Source organism: Sus scrofa, chromosome 5 (genome assembly GCF_054392235.1).
Source record: "Sus scrofa isolate SSC_HxYL_T2T_F1_AM1 chromosome 5, Sscrofa_HxYL_maternal_Yorkshire_Landrace_v2.0, whole genome shotgun sequence".
In the NCBI taxonomy this organism is placed as follows: Eukaryota; Metazoa; Chordata; class Mammalia; order Artiodactyla; family Suidae; genus Sus; species Sus scrofa.
In genome coordinates this window covers 49073190-49100119 of record NC_139387.1, presented here as the reverse complement: position 1 = coordinate 49100119, position 26930 = coordinate 49073190, and the positions used below count along the sequence as shown (strand labels likewise).

At 40.4% G+C, this 26930-nt stretch overlaps 1 protein-coding gene across 10 annotated transcripts in view; it reads left to right on the top strand.

Moving 5' to 3' along the window:
* The window catches only part of RESF1 (retroelement silencing factor 1), a 35961-nt gene extending 11356 nt beyond the window's left edge, over positions 1-24605 (top strand). The window contains exons 3-6 of one of the 10 annotated variants that reach the window (XR_014845224.1): positions 3855-3919; positions 14421-19470; positions 21256-21397; positions 23873-24603. Coding sequence is in view for 4 of the 10 variants with exons in the window: in NM_001243821.1 (NP_001230750.1) it covers positions 14478-19470; positions 21314-21397; positions 23873-24036 (5241 nt within the window). In the remaining 6 variants the exon portion in view is untranslated. 10 annotated transcript variants of the gene reach the window in all.
* Positions 24606-26930: the final 2325 nt, after the last annotated feature.

Sequence of the window (26930 nt, the reverse complement as noted above, 5' to 3'; positions counted from 1 at the left end):
ATAATTCATTCGGTAGGGTTTCCTTTTTGTCGGCAGCAGTATAAGGAGCAGACCTTAGATTAGGACAGTGGGACTTTAAGCCCTTCAAGCCACATTGCGCATGCTTAGGACTGCTTGGCCTCCAGCATTTGTTGTGACCCTTAAATGTCATAGTGTATCAGAGCATTCAGCACAGTTTTTTTTTTTTTTTAAATGGGCCACACCCACATCATGTGGAAGACTCCCAGGCCAGTAATTGAATCCTAGCTGTGATGCTACACCAGGGACCAAACCCTCACTTCTGTAGCAGATTCTTAACCTGAACCTGTAGTCACATTCTTAACCCACTGTACCACAGTGGGAACTCCTCTGCACAGTTCTTTTCTGCACAGTAAGTTTTCAAGTGTTAGCTGTTCTTAATTATAGAGTTGTAGTAGAAACATAGTTTGGAATAATCTATTGTCTTTTGGTTGTGCCCTTAGCATGCAGAAGTTTCCAGGCCAGGGGTCTAATCCATGGGACAGCTGTAACCAGAGCCACAGCAGTGACAGTGCTGGATCCTTAACTCACAGAACCACAAGGCAACTCCTAGAATAATCTTTTTTTTTTTTTTGGTCTTTCTAGGGCCATACCCACTGCATATGGAGGTTCCCAGACTAGGGGTCAAATGGAATTGTAGCTGTTAGCCTATGCTGCAGTTACAGCAATGCTAGATCCTTAAGCCACTGAGCAAGGCCAGGGATCAAACCTGTGAACTCATGGATGCATGACAGGAACCCCAGAGTAATCTATTCTTGAAAGTCTATTCAAGGACTGATAATCTTAATTTCTCCTATGACTAAAGACACCAAAAGCCAAAGCTAACTCGGTTGAGTAAATCTTGATACGTTTGGAATTTCTCAGGAGTTTAAATAAGTATCCATAGCTTTTCCCATTGCAAATCACTTTCCAATGAAAAATACTAGCTTTCCTCAATTTAACCACATAAGTGGTTTTAAAAACACATTTAGATGTGTAACTAATGCTGTAAGGGAAAATCTAGTTTAAGGTACCACAAGAGGCCTCTCCCCTTCTGAGACAGCCCACATTCTAGTCTACGGGGTGTGCGTCTATCTAAATAAATCCACTTCTTAGCTACCACAAATTGGAACAGACTTTTTCAGGTATGAGAGAGTTTTTAAAGAAATGCTTACAGATGAAATGATGTGATGTTTGTGGTTGATACAAATGTGAAGGGAAGGGTGGAGACTTTCCCATCTACAAGTTTAAATAGGGCTTCTCTTTAACTTAGTGCTCAACAATTATGTATACCTTTTTAATAATTTAATTTTGTTGGCTGTACCCACAGTATATTGAATTTCCCAGGTCTGGGATCAAATCTAAGCTGCAGGCTCAGTGGTTAACGAACCCGACTAGTATCCATGAGGAAGCAGGTTTGATCCCTGGCCTTGCTCATTGGGTTAAGGATCTGGCGTTGCAATGAGCTGTGGTATAGATTGCAGATGGCCGCTTGGATCCCTCATTGCTGTGGCTGTGGCGTGGGCTGGTGGCTACAGCTCCAGTTTGACTCCTATATGCTCTGGGTGTGGCCCTAAAAAGACAAAACAACAGCAAAAAACAAATCTAAGCTGCAGCAGCGCCACATCCTTAACCCACTCTACCACAGTGGGAGCTCCAACTTTTATTCATTTGACATTGATCAAAGCCTGCTAGACAGTTGTCTAGATACATACCTTTTGGGTCGCCCTGAGACTGTATTTTTAAAATCCTCTATCATCTTGGCTTTTAATAGCATTATCTTTCGCTATAGTAATGTTAGAAGAGTTCCTTCATGGCTCAGCAGTTTTAAGAATCTGGCATCACTACTCTAGCTCTGGTTATAGCTATGGCATGGGTTTGATCCCTGGCCTGGGAACTTCTGCATGTGTGGCCAAAAATGAAAAAAAATACCGTTTTCTTTGATTAAATTAATGGTTACCCTTGCATATAAAATAATTCTTAATGTGGCCTAATTTTTCCTTGTATGTCTCTTTCTTACTATTTCATCTGACCCAATGTACCCCTGGCTATGGCAAACCATAATAGTGTTAGGTTTGTTGAAGGAGGAATGTATGAGGCCAAAATTAGTGCAGCAAGAAATTAACTGAAGCATCTGTGATTGGTGAGCTGAGCTCAAGATAGCATCAGCCCCGACTGTGAGGGGAAGTTAGTCTTATAGAGTCATGGTGGAAAACCTTGGCAAGGGTCTATGGTGGGAATTTGGGGCAAGGACAGTGAAAGGAAGGTTACTCATTTGGATTGTTTAATCCATTCACGTTTGTTTTTTTTGGCTGCACCCACAACACATGGAAGTTCCTGGTATAGGTGTTGAACCCTCAACACAGCAGCAGCCCCAGCCACAGCAGTAATAATGCCAGATCCTTAACCTGCTGCACCGCAAGAGAACTCCTAATCCTGTCACTTTTAATGTTGTTACTGATATAGTTGGATTCATATTTTCTGTTTGTACCTTTTGGTGGAGGGGCACTCCTGAGGCATATGGCGGTTCCCAGGCTAGGGATTGAATCTGAGCCACAGCTGCCTACACTGCAGCCACAGCAATGCAGGATCCCAGCCGCATCTGCAACCTACACCACAGCTCACAGCAATGCAGGATCCTTAACCCACTGAGCGAGGCCAGAGATCCAACCCGCAACCTCATGGTTCTTAGTTGAATTTGCTAACCACTGCACCACAACGGGAACTCCTGTTTGTGCTTTTTAAATTTTCTGTGTGTCATATCTTTTATACTCACCATTTTCTTTTGCATTAAATGAATGTTTTCTAATGTAGCATTTTAGCTTCTTTAATAATTTTTTCACTGTATATTTTTTAGTCATTTTATGGAGGCACACATTACTTTTTTTTTTTCTTTTAATGGTCACATTCACAGCATATGGAAGTTCCTGGGCCAGGGATTGAATCCCAGCTGCAGCATCTCAGGATCCTTAAACCTCACCTCTGCAGCAACCCGAGCCACTGCAGTCAAGATTCTTAACCGTGCCACAGAAGGAATTCCACATTAATTTAATTTAATTTTAATTTAATTTTACTTTGTTTTTGCTTCTTAGAGCCGCATTCGTGGCATGTGGAAGTTCCCAGGCTAGGGGTCAAATTGGAGCTGCAGCTGCTGGCCTACACCACAGCCACAGCAACACCATATCCGAGCTGCATCTGTGAAGTTTCCCACAGCTCAAGGCAATGTCGGATCCTTAACCCACTGAGCAAGGGCAGGGATTGAACCTGCATCCTCATGGATACCAGTTTCCACTGAGCCATGAGAGGAACTCTAAAAAAATTATTTTTATTTCTATCTTTAAAGATGTTAAGCATTTTTAAAATCTGACTTGTTATGCTTATGATTTTTAACCAAGTTAAAAGACTCACTGGTTGGTGGAGAGTTGACGAATATAAGTTATATGTTGCATTTTTTGCATAACAGCAGTCCTGGAATATGTGTTCCTCTGCTTGTGTGTGATTGACTTAATCCAGTAGGAAAAGGTTGCTACTGGAATAAAGGGAGGGGGAGTAAGATTTTAAATATAGAGATTTGATTCTGCATATGCAGATTGTATTTACAAGGATGTGTTTTAAAGATTTGGTGAGAGTAGGATGGCAGTGCTATTCTTTTTCCCTCGGAAATAAAAGCTGAGTAGGTGGAGCATGAGTCTGGGTTGCAGAGAAGAGGTTTTAGAGAATGGAAAAGTGAAATGACGGACTTTAATAAAATAACAGTTTTAACAAAATAAACTATGATTTTTGGGCACTGTTGAGTTTGACGTTTGTGTCTATGAAGTAGACTCAGCTTGTTGACATGTGTGATTTGTTTTCCTCAGAAAACTTTGGCTACTCCTGTGCAGATAAGGGGATTTTTAAGTTGAGCCTAATTGGAGTTTGCCCGGTAAGTGCCATGGCTGTCACAGGTGAGGGGTGGTAAGAGGATGTGGTGGGGATTTGGAGGCAAAAGAGACCATGGAAATAATAGACCATGGAAATCCTGTCTGTGGTAATCACCAGTACAGTGAATTGCCAGTTCATTGGGTCTAGGAATATATCATATCCAAAGGTTGAGATTGCAGATAGGAAAAATGTCAGAAAACTTTTAACTTCTTCCTTTTAATTTAGGTAGTTCAAGGTTGATTTTCTAGGCTTCAGTTTTCTGTGCCAGCAAAGGAGGAGGATGCATGGAAAACCCCAGTTACTCATGAAGTGCATTCTCTTCTTCCTACCAGTAGCCTCTGTATTAGTCCCCAGAGGTTCCCTAACAAAATAACCACAGCTTCGGTAACTTAAATGACTAGTTTCTTAGAGTTTGAGGGTCTGGAAGTCTACGATCAAGGTGTTCGGTTTCTCTTGAGGTCTCTGTCCTTGGCTTGCAGACAGCTAGCTATTTTCTCTTTGTCACCTCATGGGGTCTTTCTGGTATGAGCATACAACTGGTATCTCTTAGAAGGATATTAATCCTATTGGATTGAGGCATTCCTCCCCTGCCCCATGACCTATGCAACTTAAATTGCCTCCTTAATTAAAGGCCCTGTCTCCAAATATAGTCATTGGAATTTTCCAATTTCCTAATTGTGTTTTGGGGGAGACACAATTCAGTCTGTAACAGCTTCCCACAATCCAAGCTCACATAAGGATTAGGGGGAAGGAGTTTCCATTGTGGCTCAGGGTTACGAACCCAACTAGTATCCATGAGAACGCAGGTTCGATCCTTGCCCTCGCTCAGTAGGTTACGGATCCGGCATTGCCATGAGCTATGGTATAGGTCGCAGATGCTGCCCAGATCCCAAGTGGCTGTGGCATAGGCTGGCACCTGAACCTCCAGTTAAACCCCTAGCCTGGGAACTTCCATTTGCTGTGCCTGCAGCCCTAAAAAGCAAAAAAACAAACAACAAAAAAACAAAACAAAACAAACAACTAAGGGGATTAATGGGAAATTATCATTAACTATTGTAGCCCTTCCTTTTATATTTGTATTACACTTCTACCTGATAAGTTGTCTTCTTAAGGAGAAGGCATGTGAAGAATGAATATACTGAGGCATATGGAGGTTCCCAGGCCTAGGAGTCCAATTGGAGCTACAGCTGCCGGCCTACATCTCAGCCACATCAATGCAGGATCCAGCCCTGTTTTCAACCTACACCACAGCTCATGGAGTGCTGGATCCTTAACCCACTGATCCGAAGCCAGGGATTGAACCTGCAACCTCATGGTTCCTAGTCAGATTCGTTTCCACTGCACCACGGTGGGAACTCCCTTGGGACCTGTTTTTAAACCAAAATGTTGATGCTGTCTTGCTGGATAAGGTTCATCTGGCTTCCTGACAAATTAAGTGCTCAAAGAGTAGACAGTTTCTTTACCACCTCGCTCAAATGACAGGTTAGGATAAAGCAGTCACCAGTGGTTTCGTCGACTTTGCACGAAAGGAAAAAGAAATAGCAGAGAAATAGAAAGCAAAGACGTCTGTGAAAATGCAGAATGAAAGTTAAACCACTTGAGACCAAAGTGCTTGAAATGAACCAAGTCCATGCGTTCACAGTGGAAAAGTCCATTTGGCCCAGGAGACCAGTCTCCTGGAGGAGGCACGCAGCCAGGTCCAGATTACTGCAGAATTGCAAGCAGTGAGGTGAAGACTGTCTTTTTACAAAGAGATGAAGTTATAGCAAGACTTCTATCCAAATGACAGTCCAGCATACCTGTATTTACAGCCTCCAAGACCAGATGTTCAGTTTGGGAAGAGGAGAGTTCCTTTTTTTTTTTGGTCTTTCTCTGTCATTTTAGGGTTAGGGGTCCAATTGGAGCTGTAGCCACTGGCCTACACCAGAGCCACAGTAATGCTGGATCCGATCTGTGTCTGCAACCTACATCACAGCTTATGGCAAGCCAGATCCTTAACCCACTGAGCAAGGCAGGGATCGAACCTGCATCCTCATGGGTGCCAGTCAGGTTGTTAACCACTGAGCCACAACGGGAACTCCAGGGAGAGAGTTTCTAATGCCAGCCTTGTCACCTTAGGTCACCTGGCAAGATATCCCTAAGATGAGGGCCTCTTCCTACCAGCATGCACAGATCTTGGTTCAGGTGCAGCAGTGATTAAAATGAAACCTTCTAAGGCATGGAGTCAATCTCCAGTCAAGGCTTTATTCCATGCTTGACACCAGGCCTCAAAAGGCTGCCACTTTTTGTTTTTGGGGTTTTTTTGGCTTCACCTGCAGCCTGTGGAAGTTCCCAGGCCAGGGATTGAACCCGTGTCACAGCAGTGACCTGAGTTGCTGCAGTGACAATGTTGGGTCCTTCACCAACTGCCCCACAAGAGAACTCTTTTTGTTTTTATAAGCAAATACCTAAGTTAAACGTATATAAAGCACAAGAATCACATCAAGAAATAACAACACACACCTTCAGTGTTAGTTTGAGTATACTATGACCCATAATTTATATATCTACAGATTTTTTTGCATTTTCTACATATCCTCTAGCAATAGTTTTTATATTTTTCTTTCCTAATTCTTATACTTTCTAGGATTTCCAGTGCAACAATGAATAGATGGGGGGTGATGGTGGCATTTTTGTCTAAACTATTCGTTGTTATTAATAAGGCCATTCTAGGTAGTTCCAGTTGTGGCTCAGTGGGTTAGGAATCTGGCTAGTATCCATGAGTTACGCAGTTTCAGTCCCTGGCCTTGCTTGGTGTGTTAAGGATCCAATGTTGCCACAAACTGCAGCAAAGGTTGCAGATGGAGTTTGGATCCCACCCACATTGTTGTGGCTATGCGTAGGCTGGGGTGTGGCCCTAAAAAGAAAAAAAGGAAAAAAAAATAATGCTGTTCTAAATTTATTAATTTGACCATTTATCAAAATTAAGGAAATTTCTATTCTTGGTTTGGTATAATAGTCCTTTTTGATTGAATTTTATCAAAAGTTCTTAAATGTATTGAAATGATCATAGGATTTTTTTCCCTTTTTTTGGCCATACCTGTGGCACATGGACATTCACAGGCCAAGGATTGACTGTTAACCTGACTGTAATCTACTGTGCCACAGCTGTGGCAACGCTGAATCCTCAACCCACTGTGCCACAGTGGGAACTCTATATGCTTTTTAAAATAATTATAATTACTTTCATTCATTTTCAAATGACAAACTCTGTATTCCTGAAAGAAACTCAATTTGAGCATGATGTTATCCTTTTCATGTATTAACCCCATTTGATTTGCTAACATTTTGTGTAGGACTTTTCAGGTTTGTTTCTGAGAGAGATTGCCTTCATTGTCCTTTTCAGCTTTGGTCTGGTAGCCTCAGTAAATAAGCTGTGTACTATCCTGTCTTTTAACCTAAAGACACTTACTGTATTTCTTCCATAAATGGTAGAATAGTCCAGTAAAGCCACATAGGTCTCGTGGTACATTTCTTTGTGAAAAGATACTTAATTACAAATGTAATTTTTTTTTCTGCTTTTTTTTTTAAGGGCCGCATTCATTTCCACTGTGCCACCACGGGAACTCCCAAATGTAATTTCTTTTTTTTTTTGTCTTTTTGTCTTTTTGCCATTTCTTGGGCCGCTCCCGCGGCATATGGAGGTTCCCAGGCTAGGGGTTGAATCGGAGCTGTAGCCACTGGCCTACGCCAGAGCCACAGCAACGCTGGATCCGAGCCGCGTCTGTGACCTACACCACAGCTCACGGCAATGCCGGATCCTTAACCCACTGAGCAAGGGCAGGGATCGAACCCGCAACCTCATGGTTCCTAGTCGGATTCGTTAACCACTGCGCCACGACGGGAACGCCCCAAATGTAATTTCTTTAAAAAAAAATAAAGTATTTTTATTACAACAGCTCTGATTAGGGTATTTTTTTTTTTTCTTGGAAATTTTTCTGTGCCACCTAAAATTTAAATTTATTGAAACAGGAGTTCCCCTCGTGGTGCAGTAGAAACCAGTCTGACTAGAAACCATGAAGCTGTGGGTTCCATCCCTGGCCTTGCTCAGTGGGTTAAGGATCCCACGTTGCTGTGAGCTGTGGTGTAGGTTGCAGATGTGGCTCAGATGTAGCATTGCTGGGGCTGTGGTGTAGACTGGCAGCTGTAGGTCTGATTAGACTCCTAGCCTGGGAACCTCCATATGTTGCAGGTGTGGCCCTAAGAAGCAAAAAAAGAAAAAGAAATTTATTGAAATATTTACTCAAAATAATCATTTTAATGTCTGTAGGGTCTACTAATAGACTCTGTTCCCAGTATATCATTTTTATTTTTTTTCTTTAAATGGGCTGTGTTACCAGAGGCTTATTGTTTATTTATTTAGTTTTTAAAATTCTTTACCAACTCATGACATGCTTAATCGCTATACTTTTATTCATTGTTTGGTTTATTTCACTCTTCTTTTCCCTTAGATTAACTTTTTACTCTTAACTCCATATATAAATGTAGAGTGTGTTTCTAAGTATTTTTTTTTTGGCTGGCATATTCTGGGGCTAGTCATCCAAGCTGGTGCACTGACAATGGATCCTTAACCCACTGTGCTGCAAGAAATCTTCCTCTGGGTCTTTTTTTATGTTATAAATTATTTCCAAGTCTTATGAAAACATGGGGATGGTAGCCTGTTAATGGATTGAATTGTGTGTAAGTCTCCCCCTTCCTCTCCTCCCTATTCATACCTTAAAGCTCTAGCCTCCAGTGTGACCACACGTGGAAATGGGGCCTTTAGGGAGCTAATTCAGGTTAAATGAGGTCATATGGGTGGGGCTGTGATCCAGTTGGACTGGTATCATAGTTAGAGCAAGAAACAGCAGAGCTCACTGCATTCTTGGGGCAGGTACCATGCCTTTGGCATAGTAAAGTTCCTGGGCCAGGGACCAAACCAAACCACAGCTGTAACACGATCCACAGCAGTGAAAAGTCCAGCATCCTTAACCCACTGAGCTACAGGGGAACTCACAGTAAGGCAGAAAAATAACTCAGGCACTCAGTGTAGGAGCATGGGTTTCAATGCATTCTTTGATATGGCTATTGATTAATATTTCTGGCTTATGGGCTCCAGAAAGTAACATCCTCATAGGCCTTGTTTACTATAGGGAGTGTGTCTACCTCCATTCTCAGTTTACAAGAAGCAAAGGGCAAAGAAACCATGAGACTTGGGGGACATGTCCACCCCTAAGACTGCTATTGGACAAGGACTGATATAGGTAATTGGGCAAGGCTAATGGGAGAAATCCAAATATTTCTGGAGCTCACGTTGGTACCCCCATCTTTAAGGGATAAAAACCTCTGTAAAAACCCCCACCGCCCAGCTGTCCTAAGAGCTATTTGTTTTCCTGTAATAAAGACTTTGCTTGCTGGCTGCCTGTGTGTTCCAGAAGCTCATTCTTGAGCTACATGAACAAGAACCCAGATTTTGGTAACATCTTTCTGGCATCACCAGGAACTCAACTGCATTCTTTTTTTTTTTTTTTTTTAAGGAGTTTTCCCTGTTATTTTCTTCCTTTCTTTTTTTTTTTTTTTTTTTTTTTTTTTTTTGTCTTTTTTGCTATTTCTTTGGGCCGCTCCTGCGGCATATGGAGGTTCCCAGGCTAGGGGTCAAATCGGAGCTGTAGTTGCCAGCCTACGCCAGAGCCACAGCAACGCAGGATCTGAGCCACGTCTGCAACCTACACCACAGCTCACGGCAATGCCGGATCGTTAACCCACTGAGCAAGGGCAGGGACCGAACCCGCAACCTCATGGTTCCTAGTCGGATTCGTTAACCACTGCGCCACGATGGGAACTCTTTTTTTTTTTTTTTTTTTGGTTTTCTTTTTGTCTCTAGGGCCACCCCCATGGCATTTGGAGGTTCCCAGGCTAGGGGCTGAATCGGACCTGTAGCCACTAGCCTACGCCAGAGCCACAGGCCAAACTACATCTTTGACCTATACTAGAGCTTATGCCAACACTGGATCCTTAATCCACTGAATGAGGCCAGGGACCAAACGTGTATCCTCATAGATGCTAGTCTGGTTCATTAACCACTGAGCTGCAGTGGGAACTCCTTCCCTGTTATTTTCAAGATTAATTCCACTGTGGATTAATCTGAATTATTTTAATCCTTCAAAAATGAGATTTACTTCTCTCCTAGTTATAATGTCATTAAAAATTCCATGTACATTTGGGATGAATATGTATCTGCAATTGTGTGCTATTAATATGTTTAAGTTAAATTTGTTTATTATTATGGTTATAGATTTGTTCATTTTTAGCGATATCAGTATACCATTGGTGTAAGTGTAATTATTTTTGAAAAGTAATTTGTCACTACTTACACAAATAGTTTTAATGTCCTTTGACATTGTTTTCACTTGTAGGAATTTCCAGAAACATATAGCACATCTATAAAAGCATAAATACAAGAATGCTTAGCATAGGGTAATTTAAAAATTATGTGTGGAGTTCCCGTTGTGGCGCAGTGGTTAACGAATCTGACTAGGAACCATGAGGTTGTGGGTTCGGTCCCTGCCCTTGCTCAGTGGGTTAATGATCCGGCATTGCCATGAGCTGTGGTGTAGGTCGCAGACGCGGCTCGGATCCTGCGTTGCTGTGGCTCTGGCGTAGGCTCCTAGCCTGGGAACCTCCATATGCCGCGGGAGCAGCCCAAGAAATGGCAAAAAGACAAAAAAAAAAAAGAAACAATGTTGGGTAAAAAGGATAAAAAAGTAAACTGCATTTAAAAAAAAAAAAATTATGTGTGCACAAACATAAGAAAACCCAATATCAGTCCAAAGAGGAATGGCTAAATTGTGATAAACCTATAAAGTGGAAGGTTATGCAGTGAGATCGATATATGTAGATCAGAAATGATAAGGTGTCCTAAGTATGGTATAATGAAAATTAGGCAAACTGTTAACAGCATATTTTGTAGAATTCTGTTGGTCTTTGGAGTTCCTGTTGTTGCACAGAAGAAACAAATCTGACTAGTAACCAAGAGGTCCAAGGTTTGATCCCTTGTCATGAGCTGGGGTGTATATGGCAGACTCTGCTCAGATCCTGCATAGCTGTGGCTGTGACATAGGACAGCAGCTGTAGCACCAATGCAACCCCTAGCCTGGAAACTTACATATGCCACAGGTGTGACCCCAGGAAAAAAAAGCAAGAAAAAAGAATTCTGTTTGTCTTAATAGATAAGGATTAAATGGGTTTTTTTGTTTGGGGTGGGGGCAGGGTTTGCTGCATCCACATTAAGCAGAAGTTCCCTGTAGCATGGGTGGGCCAAGGATCCAGCCCACGTTACAGCAGTGACCCAAGCCACAACAGTGATAATGCCAGGTCCTTAAACCCACTAGGCCATCAGGAAACACCTGTTTTAGTGTTTTTTACGTAGAGAAATTTTCTGAAAGAAAAGGTAACAGTCAATACCCTTAGGAAGTTAGACATTAGAGATGGCGATAGTAAGAGTTTTTTTAGCATATACTTGATTTTTTTTTTAAATAATGATTTTATTTTCTCCATTATCACTGATTTAGTTTTCTGTCAATTTTCTACTATACAGCAAAGGTGACCCAGTCACACATACATGTATGCATTCTTTTTTCTCACATTATCATGCTCCATCACAAGTGACCATAGTTCCCAGTGCTATACAGCAGGATACCATTGCTTATCCATTGCAAAGACAGTAGTTTGCATCTACTGACCCCAAATTCCCACTCCCTCCCTCTTGGCAACAACAAGTCTGCTCTCCAAGTCCATGATTTTCTTTTCTGTGGAAAGGTTCCTTTGTGCCATATATTAGATTCCATACATAAGTGAAATCATATGGTATTTGTCTTTCTCTTTTTGACCCACTGCACTTAGTATGAGTCTCTACTTCCCTCCATGTTGCTACAAATGGCATTTTGTTTTTTAATGGCTGAGTGGTATTCTATTATGTATGTATGTATGTGTATATATATATATATATACACACACATCTTCTTAATCCATTCATTTGTTGATCGACATTTCGGTTGTTTCCATGTCTTGGCAATTATGAATTGTGCTGCACTGAACATACGGGCGCATGTGTCTTTTTCAAGGAAAGTTTTATACAGATATATGCCCAAGAATGGGACTGCTGGGGCACATGGTAGTTCTATATTTAGTTGTCTAAGCTACCTCCATACTGTTTTCCATAGTGGTTGTACCAATTTACATTCCCACCAACAGTGCACACCCTTTTCTACACCCCCTCCAACATTTGTTATCTGTGGACTTAATAATGATGGCCATTCTGACTGGTGTGAGGTGTTAACTCATAGTAGTTTTGATTTGCATTTCTCTAATAATCAGTGATGTTGAGCATTTTTTCATGTGCTTGTTGACCATCTGTATATCTTCTTTGGAGAAATGTCTATTCAGGTCTTTTGCCCATTTTTCAATTGGGTTGTTGGCTTTTTTGCTCTTCAGTTGTATAAGTTGTTTGTATATTTTAGAGATGAAGCCCTTGTTAGCTGCATTGTTTGAAACTATTTTCTTCCATTCTCTAAATTGTCTTTTTGGGTTTATAGTTTTCTTTGCTGTGCAAAAGCTTGTCAGTTTCATTAGGTGCCATTTGTTTGATTTTGCTTTTATTTCTGTTGCCTTGGGAGACTGACCTGAGAAAACATTTGTAACGTTGATGTCAGACAGCATTTGCCTATGTTCTCCTCTAGGAGTTTGATGGTGTCTTGTTTTTCGTTTTAAGTCTTTAAGCCATTTTGAGTTTATTTTTGTGCATGATGTGAGGGTGTGTTCCAATTTCATTGATTTACATGCAGCTATCGAGTTTTCCCAGCACCACCTGCTGAAGATTGTCTTTTTCACATTTTATTTCTTCCTTTGTTGAAGATTAGTTGACAGTGGGTGTCTTGGTTTATTTCTGGGTTTTCTATTCTGCTCCATTGATCTGTATGTCTGTTTTGGTACCAGTACCACGCTCTCTTGCTGACTGTGGCTTTGTAATATTGCCTGAAGTCTGGGAGAGTTAAGCCTCGTGCTTGGTTTTTGTTCCTCAGGATTACTTCAGCAATTCTGGGTCTTTTTGTGGTTCCATATAAATTTTTGGATTGTTTGTTCTAGTTCTGTGAAAAATGTCACGGGCAATTTGATAGGAATTGCATTGAATTCTATAGATTGTTTTGGGTAGTATGGCCATTTTTACAATATTGATTTTTCCCATCCAGGAGCATGGAATATCTTTTTATTTCTTTGAATCCTCTTTAATTTCCTTGATTAACATTTTATAGTTCTCAGCATATAAGTCTTTCACCTCCTTGGTCAGGTGTATTCCCAGGTATTTGATTTTTTTGGGGTGTGATATGTTTTTTTTTTTCAATCGCGTTTTTAGGTCTGCACTTTCGGCATATGGGGTTGAATTGGAGTTGCAGCCACCAGCCTAAACAACAGCCGCAGCAACTCGGGATCTGAGCCACATCTGCGACCTATGCCACAGCTCATGGCAATGTCTTAACTCACTGAGCTCGGCCAGGGATTGAACCTGTGACCTCATGGACACTGGTCAGGTTGGTTACCACTGAGCCACAACAGGAACTCCAATGCTCGATTTTTTTTTTATTTATTTAATTTTTTTTCTTTCAGTTGGCATGATTTAGTTAAATAGCTAGGTAAAATAAAAGCAGAAAGTAGGCGCAGTGGTTAACAAATCCTACTAGGAACCATGAGGTTGCAGGTTCGATCCCTGGCTCAGTGGGTTAAGGATCCAGCATCGCGGTGAGCTGTGGTGTAGGTTGCAGATGCGGCTCGGATCCCGAGTTGCTGTGGCTCTGGTGTAGACTGGTGGCTCCGATTAGATCCCTAGCCTGGGGACCTCCATATGCCAAGGGAGCAGCCCTAGAAAAGGCAAAAAGACAAAAAAAAAAAAAAAAAAAAAGGCAGAAAGTAGTTGCCTTGTTAGTGTAACAAAATACTAACTGTATGAAATCCTGTTAAGCACCATAGAAAATTTTATTGTCATTTGCCATATTTATTGTAACATCTTCCTTTCTTCCTTTACTGTTCTTCTTACCCAAATTAAAGATGAGGCTATAGGAGTTCCCGTCGTGGCGCAGTGGTTAACGAATCTGACTAGGAACCATGAGGTTGCGGGTTCAGTCCCTGGCCTTGCTCAGTGGGTTAACGATCCAGCGTTGCCGTGAGCTGTGGTGTAGGTCACAGACGTGGCTCGGATCCCACGTTGCTGTGGCTCTGGTGTAGGTCGGTGGCTACAGTTCCGATTCGACCCCTAGCCTGGGAATCTCCATATGCCGCTGGAGCGGCCCTAGAAAAGGGCAAAAGACAAGACAAAAAAAAAAAAAAAAAAAAAAGATGAGGCTATAAATAAGTGTTGATAAGGTGAACTGATACATAAATTCTGTACAGACAGAACAGCTTTTTAATCAAAAGATCTTTATTTCCTACAGATTCCTGACATTCAAAACAACTGGCTTTTAATACACTACTCCTGCATTGAATCAACAATGAATTGGAATGCAAAACCAGAGAGTGTCACCTTGCCACCACAGTATCCTAGAAAACAGACATCTTTTTTGGAGCAGGCTTTAGTAAGCACACTTACAACATCTCAAAGTCCTTTAAACCACCCTGGAAGTAACCAAGAAGCATGCCTATTTCTCAGTAATTCAAATCCAGTTTCACAGCCATTGCTCAACAACAGAAATTATAAAACTCCTCAACAAATCCCTATTTCTGATATGCATAGTGGGACAATTGTGACCTCCCAAACTTCAGTAGAAAGAATAACATACACAAATGTGAAAGGACCCAAACAATTAAATCAGGATTTGCAGGTGTCTTCAGGAGTTACACAAGATATGTGGCTGAACTCACCAATGAGGAATTCTATGCTCTCTCATACAGGGGCAACTGTATCTCATCAAACTGGTTTTGGCACAAATCCGCCCAATGTACATGCACTACAGAATCAGTTTGTGACATCAGACACGTATTCTATGCAACTACAAATGATGCCTTCTAATTCTGGAAGAGCTCCCATAACTTATCAGGACAACCCGAGACTTAACCCACCTTTATCAGAGCAACAGGTTGACTGGCCACAGCAGTGTGCCTCCAGTGGACTGGCTTACCCTAATTACAGACCACTTCCAAAGCAATATGGTTACTCATCACGAAGCTTTGTGCAAGGTCCTACTCTTCCGAAACAAAACACTATGTCAGCTGGGTCATTACAAGTTAAAAATAGTCCATCTCCAAATCCTGTGCTCCCTCTACAGTCAAAGCAGATTGCAACCATTCCGTCCTATCAATATGCAGTTACTCACACTGACGAAAGACCTCCTCCTCCTTATGACTGTAGATATGCAAGCCAGCCATTGCAAAGTATTCAGCATGTTGTTAAACGCTCTTCTATGGATGGTCCCCAGACTCAAGAAATGTACTTGCCTGAAATGGGGAAAGACTTTTGTAGAGGCTTTCAACAGCAGTGGCAAAACTCGAATGAAAATTTCAGCATGATGGGAAATACCTGCAACTTGAAAGTAAACACCAATGTTGGTCAGCCTTTTAACAGACCTGTTAGATCTTCTCTGGATAGTGTCCAGGCTCTTGGTCAGAATACTCAAGAGAAAAGAGTAGATTCTGGAAACCTGACTTCAAATCAGGTATTGGACACACGTGCCACAAAAGAAAAGTTAGTGAGGGACATTAAAACATTAGTAGAAATAAAAAAGAAGTTTTCGGACCTTGCAAGGAAAATTAAAATTAATAAAAGTCTTTTGATGGCAGCAGGTTGTATTAAAACAACTAGTAGCCCTTATAGCAATACAGCTCAAAATTCTCAGTTTTCTCTGAAACAAACTGCCAAAGTACAGTGTGGGCCACAGGTAACCATAGTCACTCCAGAAACCATGGAGAATAAATCACCAATAGTAATGGAATCTTCAGAAGTAGCAAATAAAACACACAGTCCATCGAATTCCAACCTTCAGGACAGACATTTTAACCAGGTCAGTTCTGTTTTACTAAATTCTGTCCCTTCGGAAAAGTTGCCAATTCCAGAACAGTTACGTGATTTGAAAGTTGTGACTTCTTCAAAGATGTCAACTGTTGAGATTCCCCATGCCACATCAAATAACATCCAGTTTTCATCAGGAAATCTTGTCAATAGCACAAAAAATGTGCCAGCACATTCTGAGACAACTCCTCTTCCTCAGTTCATGACTTTTGAGGAATATATTTCAAAACATCCAAATAAAAATAGGCTAGTTCTCAGTTTACTTGCACCTGGAGGTAAAATTGAGAGGAAATTATTAAAAGACACTATTGAAACTGTTAAGGATTCCAAAATGCGTAGTTCTGACGTGAATCCAAATACCACTAACACTGGTAACCTAATGAATTTGAAAACTGTGGAAACTGCAAGTGCTTGTAATATAAATGCCAAGATTTCAGACAACTCTTCTGGGTTTGAGCATAAATCCTTAAATGGAATGTCTTCGAAAAGCGATGGTCACTTTTCCATGGAATTACTAGCAACATGTCTCTCTTTGTGGAAAAAGCAACCTTCAGAACCTACAGTAGAAAAACAGTCCAATGAGTCAAAAACAAACAGAGCCGCAGCTGGAGTTTCAAAACCTGTGGAAGTTTGTGAGACGAGTCCATTTTCAGCTGTGGGAAATTCGCAGAATAAGGTCACCAGCAGCTCACAGGAAACAGTTTTGTCAATGGTAACACAGAATTTTGAGTCTTCAGGTTCAACTACTACAAAAGGAATTGCCGTAGTGTCACCCTTAATTCTTTCAGATGTCAAAACATTGTCTGTCAAAGGTATAACACCTGAAGCCTTACCTGAAACAGCATACCCAGTTATTAAAGAAGGCAGCATTTGTAGTTTACAAAATAAGTTAGAAAATACTGCTGCTTTGAAGGTTAGTGTTCATGAACCAGTGACAAGTACTACAAGCACCAAGATTTTCCCACTGATTCAGAAGGAAAAACAAAATGAGTCAACTAATGCTAATTCAGAAGGCACACCTAATACCAGTCAAGGGAAGTATAATGAAACAGAACCAGATGTCCAGTGTCCTGTGAGTGATCAGCAGACCTCATATGTATCAAAGGACAGTGATGATGTGCACAGTGATGTATTGCAGATTGATAATATTTGTTCTCTTGTTGAAGGTGATACCTCTTATAATTCCCAAATAGCAAAGATATTCAACCTGCACCCTTTGGAAAAGGTTGAGCAACAGAAACCTCTACTGAGTCACCAAGTGATGAGTAGTAGACAACAAAATGAACAAGTAGACGTCACTGAAAGTAAAGACTTTGATTGTCAAAAAGATAACTTTGTACAGTGCACAGATACTTCCCATGAAACAATTGATCAGTCAATGTTACTGCATCCTCCAGAATCATCATCTTTGAAGTACACTGAAGCAAAGAGGGGCATTCCAGAGGAAAGCAGCTTGGAACAAATCACTGAAATCGAAAGCCTGGCTGATGATGTGGTTTCACCAGCTGCTATTCAGCAGGATAACTGCCCTCAGGAAACTGACATGTCCTGCAGTTACACTGCGCAGGATCCTACAAAAAATGAGCTTCTCGATGATGAGACATCCATCCTCTACCTACAAGATCAGCTGTCAGAACTTTTAAAAGAGTTTCCCTATGGTATTGAACCTGTGAACATGCATGAGGGTTGTGCGGTCCAACAAATGGCAGACCCCATTTCAAAACCTCAAACTTGTGAGCACACTGGTTGTGACTCCAAAGACTCAACAGACCAGATACAAATTACAATACTAAACTCAGAGCAAATGAAAGAATTATTTCCTGAACAGGATGGTCCACCCAATGAGGTAGACAGATTGACAGAACTTCAGGAAGAAAAGCCTGTCACAAAAGAAGGGAACCAGTGTGACCCACAGGCACGTACCATTGAAGAAAGTTGTGAGTCTGTTGTACTGGATTCGGAAAAAGATGATGTCCGTTGCTGTGCCTTGGGGTGGCTCTCTATGGTTTATGAAGGAGTACCTCAGTGCCAGTGTAATTCCATTAAGAACTCAGCTTCAAAGGAAGAAAAAGGGAAAGATCCGTGTTCTCTGGAGGCCAACGCCAACAGTTATAAACGAGGCGAGAGGACCTCTGATGGAGATGACTCTGTCACATTTGAGAATCCTCCAGATAATCAGAAACTTCCTCTGACTTTTCCAGTTGAGGAAAAACATTTTCCTGAAACAGAGGGAGGCCGGAACATAAATGATAAATCAGAAACAGAACAGAACAGCTCACTAAGGACAGAGCAAGAATTACCTGGTCAGTTTTTATGTAAAGGTGGTAAAAGACGAGATCCATTGCAGAGACACAAAAAGAAACCCCTGCAATTTCATGAGGTCACTTTTCAGTCCACTAATAAAACTATAAAAATTTGTCAAGAGAGCTTGCAGAGGAAGCTTATGGCACAAAATTTACGTCCACTCAAACCAAAGATGGGGTTTTTGACGAGTAAAAATAAAGATTTGCATGTGAAAAATGCTTCTTTAGTACAGTCAATAACACCAGAAAAGAGAAAATTGAAAGCAGCTGGCTCTAAACACAAAGTTTTGGAAAAAAGGAAGTTGGATGATGGGAGCATACATGATTCAGAAGTAAAGAAGAAGAAGTATGATAAACAAGAGCAGAATAAAAATGTGGGAAGTGGTACATTTAAATTGTACAATTTCTCAACCCCAAGTGAAAGAGCTATGACTAAAGAAAAGACAGTTTCAAATGTTAAGTCTTCAGGCTCTAAGGATGGTTCATCTAAAATTAATCGAGTTCTGACAGCAAAGGAGTACCTAGCAAGGCAGAAGCATAAAGAAGCAGTGAGTGGCAAAACGTTAAAGAAAAACTGTCTGAAAAATCTGCCATGTGATTCTCAGTACAAGAAGTCCAGTAAACTTCCTGTGCGTGTGGGAAGTTGTGGGAAATCATCCGAGAGACAAAACAGCAATGTACAGACCACTAAAGAATCATTACCTATTAGTTCCAACCATGGTAAAAGCCTCAAAATCCATCATTCCAGGGACTCTAAAACCCACATTTTGAGGAATATTAAAGGAACAGTTGGTGGAAAGCAACCTGATAAAATGTGGATTGACAAAACCAAATCAGACAAGAATGTAAACAATGTAAATAATGAAGCTGAATTCAGCCAAATGTCTTCCCAAGCAAAGGATCAAAGGAAAACGTACCTGAACAGAGTTGGATTTAAATGCACTGAACGTGAACGCATTTGTCTCACAAAATTAGATGGTTCACCCAGGAAGCTTAATAAAGAAAAAAGACCAGAAAATAAGCCCAAGAACCATGTACCTGGGAAAGATACCTCAGAAAAACTAAGCATGCTGGAGTTTAAGTTATGTCCAGATGGACTGTTCAAGAATCCAAACCCTGTTGAAGACCAGAAGGATCTGCAGCCTTGTCCTATGAAAGAGCAAGCTCCTGTGCAAGGTCCAGTATGATTTTTTTGGTGATGTCCACACCATTGTGACGCATTGTAGGTCAGCAAGTGGTGAGCACGTCTCTTAACACCTGGGTAGCTAGAAAGACTTAAATGCATGGTGCTTTTACCTAGTACTTGCTTTTCTTACCAGGTTAATTGTTCATTGGGCACTATTTGTTAAATTTAAGTTTGTGTCCTACTGGTTGTAAATTGTGCTGCATTCACACTAATGACAAGAGGTACATAAAATTGTAAGCTTTGGAGTTTTCTCATGGCTCAGTGGGTTGAGGATCCCGTGTTGTCACTGCTTCAGCTGTGGCATGGGGTTTGATCCTTGGCCTGGGAACTTCCCCAAGCCATGGGCACAGCCAAATAAAACCAAAAAAAAAAAAAAAAGGTTTGCCAAATACAGATTTCCTTTTGTACCAAGAAGTGGGAAATATTCTTTGTGGGAAGTTAGAAAAGTGTTAGATATACATTATTTCATGTCTTTGCTTTTGTTTTTTGTTCCTTTGGGCTTGCATTTTCAAAGCCCTGTGAGTTTGAAATTTGGGTCTAAATATTAGGAGATATGTAATGATTGTTAATGAAATATTTTTATATGTATACAAGTGGTTTGATGTCATTGTTGAAATGGTGACTGTTATCACTAAAGTTACAGTGGTACATTCTAATCTACTTGTCAGATATGCAATGTGAGGATTGTGGGAGCGGTATTGTCCAGTGTTGCAAACCCAGCATTGCAATCATGACTATTGGTTAGCTGAAGGATAAAATTCTCAATGTTAGAGTTCCCATTGTGGCTCAGCAGGAATGGATCTGACTGGCATCCATGAGGACGCAGGTTCGATCCCTGGCCCTGCTCAGTGGTTTAAGGTTCTAGCGCTGTCATGAGCTGTGGTGTAGGTCACAGACATGGCTCGGATCCTGTGTGGCTGAGGCATAGGCCAGTGGCTACAGCTCTCATTCACCCTCTGGCCTGGGAATCTCCATATGCTGCAGGTGTGGCCCTAAAAAGATTAAAAAAAAAAAAAAAATTTCTCAGTGTAGTGCAAGATAGGAGAAAACAAGAGGACTTAGTATTTGTAGTAGTAAACACTTAGAGGTTGTGATATTACCTATGAAACATTGTGTTGAGAAACCCAGATTGGAATTCACCAAAGGATTTGAATGGAATCTCTGCTGTTCAGACAGTGTCTCTTGGGGTGCCTAAAGTTACAATGTAAATGACTTTCTTGGAAGGTGGTAGGGATTTGTGATTAAGTATGTAATCATATAAAGAGTGCAAAGTTCATTTTACAAAGTATTGGTGAGATTACACTTGGTTCTTATAACTAGATCCTTAGAATCTGAGGGCCTAGTTGTACCAGAAACATTGGAAGTGGGTGCAGCAGCGTGAGGTGCCTTCCCTATCTCACGTATCCTTAAATACCTTGAGCTGTGTTAGTGTTCAGCCCTAGTGGGAGATAGAAGTTTTAAATTATGAGATTCAGGCACTTACAGGAGAAAGCATTTTTCTAGGCCTCTTTTAAAGTTATATGTGAGGAGTTCCCTCTGTGGCACAGTGGGTTAATGGTCTGGCTTGTCTCTGTGACTTTGCAAGGATCTGGCATTGCTGCAGCTCTGGCGTAGGTCATAGAGGCAGCTCCAATACAGTCCCTGGCCCAGGAACTCCCATATGTGGGGGATGGCCAAAAATGAGGGAGGAAAAGGAAAAGAAAAAAGTTATGTGTGAATATATCTGATGCCTTCTGAAATCTATTTTAGGCTTACATGGTTTTCCTTGGTTATAGCAGTACTAAAAGGGATGAACAGCAATATCTAGAGCTCTGAAAATGAATATTTAAATAGTTTCAGGAATAAAAAGTACAAAAGAAGACTGGTTAAAATGTGTGACTGAGGAGAAAAAGATACCGGAACCCAATCAAGAAATAGGTAAAACCATCTATATTTTTGTTTTACTCATCTGGCACTCTGTCATATATAAGCTGGACTCTATTTATGAAGCTATTATGAAGTTTGGCTTTTAGCTATATTCTTATTTAAAGGATGATTTGGTGTTAGTATGCCTGAGTAGTAAGAGGACATTTGGCCTTTTCTTCCTGTTATGCCCTGGACAGAGAAGTGATGATTCCATTTCCCTTTAAGAAGAAGATTCTCTCCACAAGGGCTTGGCATACATTTTCTCTATAGACGCTACACAGTAAATGTGAGGTTTTGCGTATCATAAGGTCTCTCCTAAATACTCAACTCCAACATTGTAGTGAGAAAATGGTTGTAGAGTAACGACTGGGTATGGGCTATGTTCCAGTTAAACTTACCAAAATTTGCTAGAGTCTGGGCTCTAGGCCATACCCTAATAGCCAACCCCTAGATAAGATAATTTGCAATTAATTCATTTAATTATCAGACCAGGCAGGCAAAGATATTGCCATTTATCACTGAGAGAATTTAGATCAAAGTCATTTCATTAAGTGTAGAATTCTGAGTTATTTTGTTGATGACTGGTGTTCCTCATTATTCTTTTCTTTCTTCTTTCTCTCTTTTCCTTTTTCTCTCTTTTCCTCCCCCTCTCTCTTTCTCTCTTTGTGGCTGGGGAGGGATTTGGGTTGAAGTACAGCCAGGAAAACCATAGTTTTTAGTGTCTGATTTAATTACTGGGTTGACTTTTTTTTTTTTTTAGGGTTTGGCATTGAGAACTGGAAGCCTAGGGTTCAGGAATTTTATGTTACTTTTGGTTAATGTATACACAAAGACAAGAGTTTATACTCCTTTGAAAATGGAGAGGTGCAGAATTTTGCCACAATCAACCATAAAGACAAGCATATTGTTTGAAACAGAGGAAGTGTGAGAAAGGTTGATAAGAACTTAAAACAAATGTACATGAGCAGGCATGTAGAAAAAAAAAACTTGGCTGAATCAAAGAATCAGAAGAAATGCGTCCTTAGCTGGAACAGGAAGACAGCCCAGAGAGGGGAAAATTTAATTAGTGAGAGAGTAGAAAACACTTCACAGTTGGAGCACAGGAAGTGAAAAATGAGAGATATGGAAATGGGTGTAGAGGTTGGGACAAGAAAAGCCCTTGAAAACAGCAGGGACATAGGTTTTGCCTCCTAGAGAGATGAGAGGCATAATTAGAGTCTGAATCTTTTTTTGTTTTTTTTGTTTTTTGGTCTTTTCTAGGGCCGGTGCATGGCATTTGGAGGTTCCCAGGCTAAGGGTTTAATCAGAGCTGTAGCCACTGGCCTACGCCACAGCCACAGCAACTTGGAATGCAAGCCGAATCTGTGACCTACACCACAGCTCACGGCAACACCAGATCCTTAACCCACTGAACGAGGCCAGGGATCGAACCTGCGACCTCATGGTTCCTAGTCGGATTTGTTAACCACTGAGCCACGATGGGAACTCCGGGATCTGAATCTGAATATACTTTGAAGATGTGTGCACAGACTGACCAGAGAGGCTCATGGAGCAGCACGAGAGTTCCCTGGTGCCCAGTGGCTAAGGATCTGGTGTTGTTGCTGTGGCCCCAGAACTTATGCATGCTATATGCATGGCCCCTCAAAAAAACAACAGACATGGAGATAGCTGCAGACAGCATGAGCAATGAACAGTGGAAGTGGATAAGGATGGGGTTGCAGAAGTGACAGAAATCCAGTGGGGAGCAGTTTAGTGTCCCAGCTCAAACATCGGCATTCATGACAGAAAGCTAAAGTGGATGGAGAAGAATGTGAAACAGAGAGTAACCATCCTCTGCTAACAAGATAAATAAAAATGAAACAGGGTACTTGACACACCCAGACAGAAAGGTAAAATGAGACTTTTTTCTAGAAAGGAATGGCTAGAGCAGGAATGAAAAGTGTGGGAATTTAGAATTGGAAAAGCTTCTGAGATAAAGAGGAACATCTAGACATGCACAGAAAGCGAAGAAGCTGGCTGGGCCCATCAGAAAAAGGATAGTGAAGCTAAAGACAGCACTGAAATGGTCTAAAGAAACAAAAGTACAGATGTTTCTTAGAATACCTAATGCATAGCAGGACCAGAATCTGTAAACTGCTTTGCATTCATTCTTTGGAAATGGCTTGTGTTTGTGCTCCTGATATTGCTAGTTTAGATGGCTGTTAAGAAAGCCACATTTATAATACATATAAATAACATTCATAAGAGGTTTTTATTGGGCAAGGTATAGGTAGAACAGAAGTAAAGGTGGGGAGGTTAGAAAACAGCCCCCAAAGGGAGAGAGGCAAGATGTCTTGTGTATATACGTGATAATTCTGTAGCCATGGTTCTCACAGTTAACTCTTGTCATAATTTTCTGTCCCAGAGAATTCATGTTTTCACAATTTATATTGATTGTATACTGACTAACATTAAGAGTAATAAGAAATAACATTTTTGTTTACTTAGATGATGTGTTGGCTAATTCAAGACTCTCCAAGAGAAGCTTCAGTGCCGATGGATATGAGACACAACAAAACCAAGTAAAAGATTCAAAAGCAATGTTTCAAACCTACAAAAAGATGTACATGGAGAAGAGGAGCAGAAGTCTTGGTAGCAGTCCTTTAGAATAATTTTGAGACTTAATTCTTCTCATGGTCTGTAATTGCCATCAGAAGATTTCACTTTCTGTTCAGAATATTTTTCTGGAAATACTAAGTGTGCCATGATAACATTTCTCAGTTTGGTTACCACTTAGGTTATGTGTATCTTTGAAATTACTAACTAAATTGGCTAGAGAGCCTTATTTGTGAGTTGCAAACATAAGAAATAGGTGATATTTGTCAGGGGAACTGTAAGGTATTGAATTCTGACATTATTGAACCAAGTTTACCATTATTTTAAAAGGAATTTTTATACTAATCTTGTTTTGAAATACTAACAATTCATCCTAAGGGAGACCTATTCCTTAAGGACTTATTTCCACTGGGACTGTATATTTTTGTTTCTAAAACTTAGTAGCAAAACATATTTTTCAGAAATGCTCACTGTGAACATAAAAGTATATTCTTAAGTATTTTATACTGAATTGTAAACTTTTTGTCAGAAGTCTTGTTTTATACTTGTTGAACTGCACACAATTTTTGGATAATGTCAACATTACTTTTCATACTTGAAATAAACATTTATTTTTTAAAAAATATATTCAAAATGGTATGCTTTGTGTTAGATTTCCTACCCTCACAATAGCACATTTTAGAAAGGTGTTTTTAAAAGGAGAAATGTTGGAGTTCCTGTTGTGGCTCCATGGGTTAAGGACCTCATGTAGTGTCTGAGGTTGCAGGTTCAATCTCTAGCCTCACTCAGTGGGTTAAAGATCTGGAGTTGCTGCAAGCTGCAATGTAGGTCACAGATGCCACTCGGATTCAGTGTGGCTGTGGCTGTGGCTTAGGCTCTCCAATTCAACTCCTAGCCTGGTAACTTCCATATGCCACAGCTGTAGCTGTAAAGGAAAATAAATTTTTTTTTTTTTTTTTGGTCTTTTTGCTATTTCTTGTGCCGCTCCCGCGGCATATGGAGGTTCCCAGGCTAGGGGTCCAATCGGAGCTGTAGCCACCGGCCTACGCCAGAGCCACAGCAACTCGGGATCCGAGCCATGTCTGCAACCTACACCACAGCTCATGGCAACGCCAGATCCTTAACCCACTGAGCAAGGGCAGGGACTGAACCCGCAACCTCATGGTTCCTAGTCGGATTCGTTAACCACTGCGCCACGACGGGAACTCCCAAAAAAAATTTTTTTGATAAAGCTGTCACAAGTAAAACCTTTCAGGTTCGTACAAAATTTTAATGTTTTATAAGTTATATATCGTGTTTTAAAACTAGTAGAAATGGGGAGTTTAATGGGTGTGTAGTTTGAGTCTTACTAATGAATATTCTTATCACTAACTGAACTGTGCTTAAAAGTTCTTCCTAAGATAGTAACTCATGAATATTTTATTGTAAGTTTTAAAAATACATTCTGACGATTTCAGAAGGCTGGGCTTCCCAAAGTATTAAGCACCATGCTTCCATAGGGAAAGCACCTGTTCTTATCCAAAGAATTTGATGCTTTAGTTGTAAATAGAAGGTTCATTTACTGATGCCCTAGCACCAGTCAGGTCATCGCCGTGGTTCCAAATTATTAGTGGTTGTTATATTGGTCATTGTGTTCTTTACTGATGGAATCTCTCAATTTAAAAAAATCTCACTTAAGAATGTCTTTAATAAAGTAGTGATAGTCGTCAACTAAGTCTCAATCTCTGAGTATACATATTTAAGTATCCTAAGTAATGAAATACCAAGAACATATAAAAAATTTGCATTCCAGAATGATCCGAACCAAGGAGAGATAACAGAAGCAATGTATCTTCTCTGTGTGTGATGGTCATTGAGATGAAACGCATGTAATTGTTAGATTCACAATAAACTGAAGTCCCATGGAATATTTTTACCTGAAGGAATCATCGACACCTGTCTCTAACGACATCGTCCTTATATTTCATCCGGAGTAAAAATACTTGTTGCTCATAATAAGCCTAGAGCTCTCAAAGAAAAATTAGAATTTTGGAAAATTTGTGTCTGAGACCATGAGTTTGATGGTATCCCCACTACCTGGACCTGTAATCAATTCAGTGAGAATATCAGTAAACATTAATTATTTTTGAGGCATGCTAAAAAGTGTCAATATTTCAAAGATCTAATGTGGTGAACCAGTATTTCTGATGACCAATGCAAGATGACCATTCAAAATGCCACGTAGGCCAATGGATTTTAATAGAACAGTGAAGATTTCTTTGTGTTATCTGCTTCCACATTGCAAGTAATCTTTAGGAAATGAACTGTCAACTTTTGGCACAGTATTGAAGAATAATGCATGATTATCTGAAAAGGCTGTGAAAACACTCCTGTGTTCACATAAAAAGCTACATCTGTATGTGAGATTGGATTTTTCCGGCATATTTCAAGACAACATAGCTCAACAACAGAAGGCACAAGTAAATAGAATTCAGCTGTACAGGAAGCACAGAGATCCCCAAACAAGTTCAACCCAAAGAATCCTACACAAAGACACAGTAAAAATGGCAAAAGTTAAAGGAGAGGATTCTAAAGGCAGCAAGAGAAATACATATTAGGGAACCCGCATAAGGCCATCGGCTCATTTCTCTACAGAAACACTACAGGCCAGAAGAGAGTTGCAAGATATATTCAAAGTTCTGAAAGGGAAAAATGTGCAGCAAGATTATTGTTTAAAATAGAAATAAAAGAATTTCTCAAAAACTACAGCAATTCTAAACCTATTCTAAAAGCAATATTAAAAGGTTTCCTACAAATAGGAAAAAAGATATAGGATGAGAAAATCACAGTTGGAAGTAATAGAAAATCACAGTTGGAAAGTAATCACTTAGACAGTATACAGATCAAAAAGAAAAATAAATCTATCTGAAAGCAATGATAAACACAAGGAACAGCAAAAAGATAAACGAAA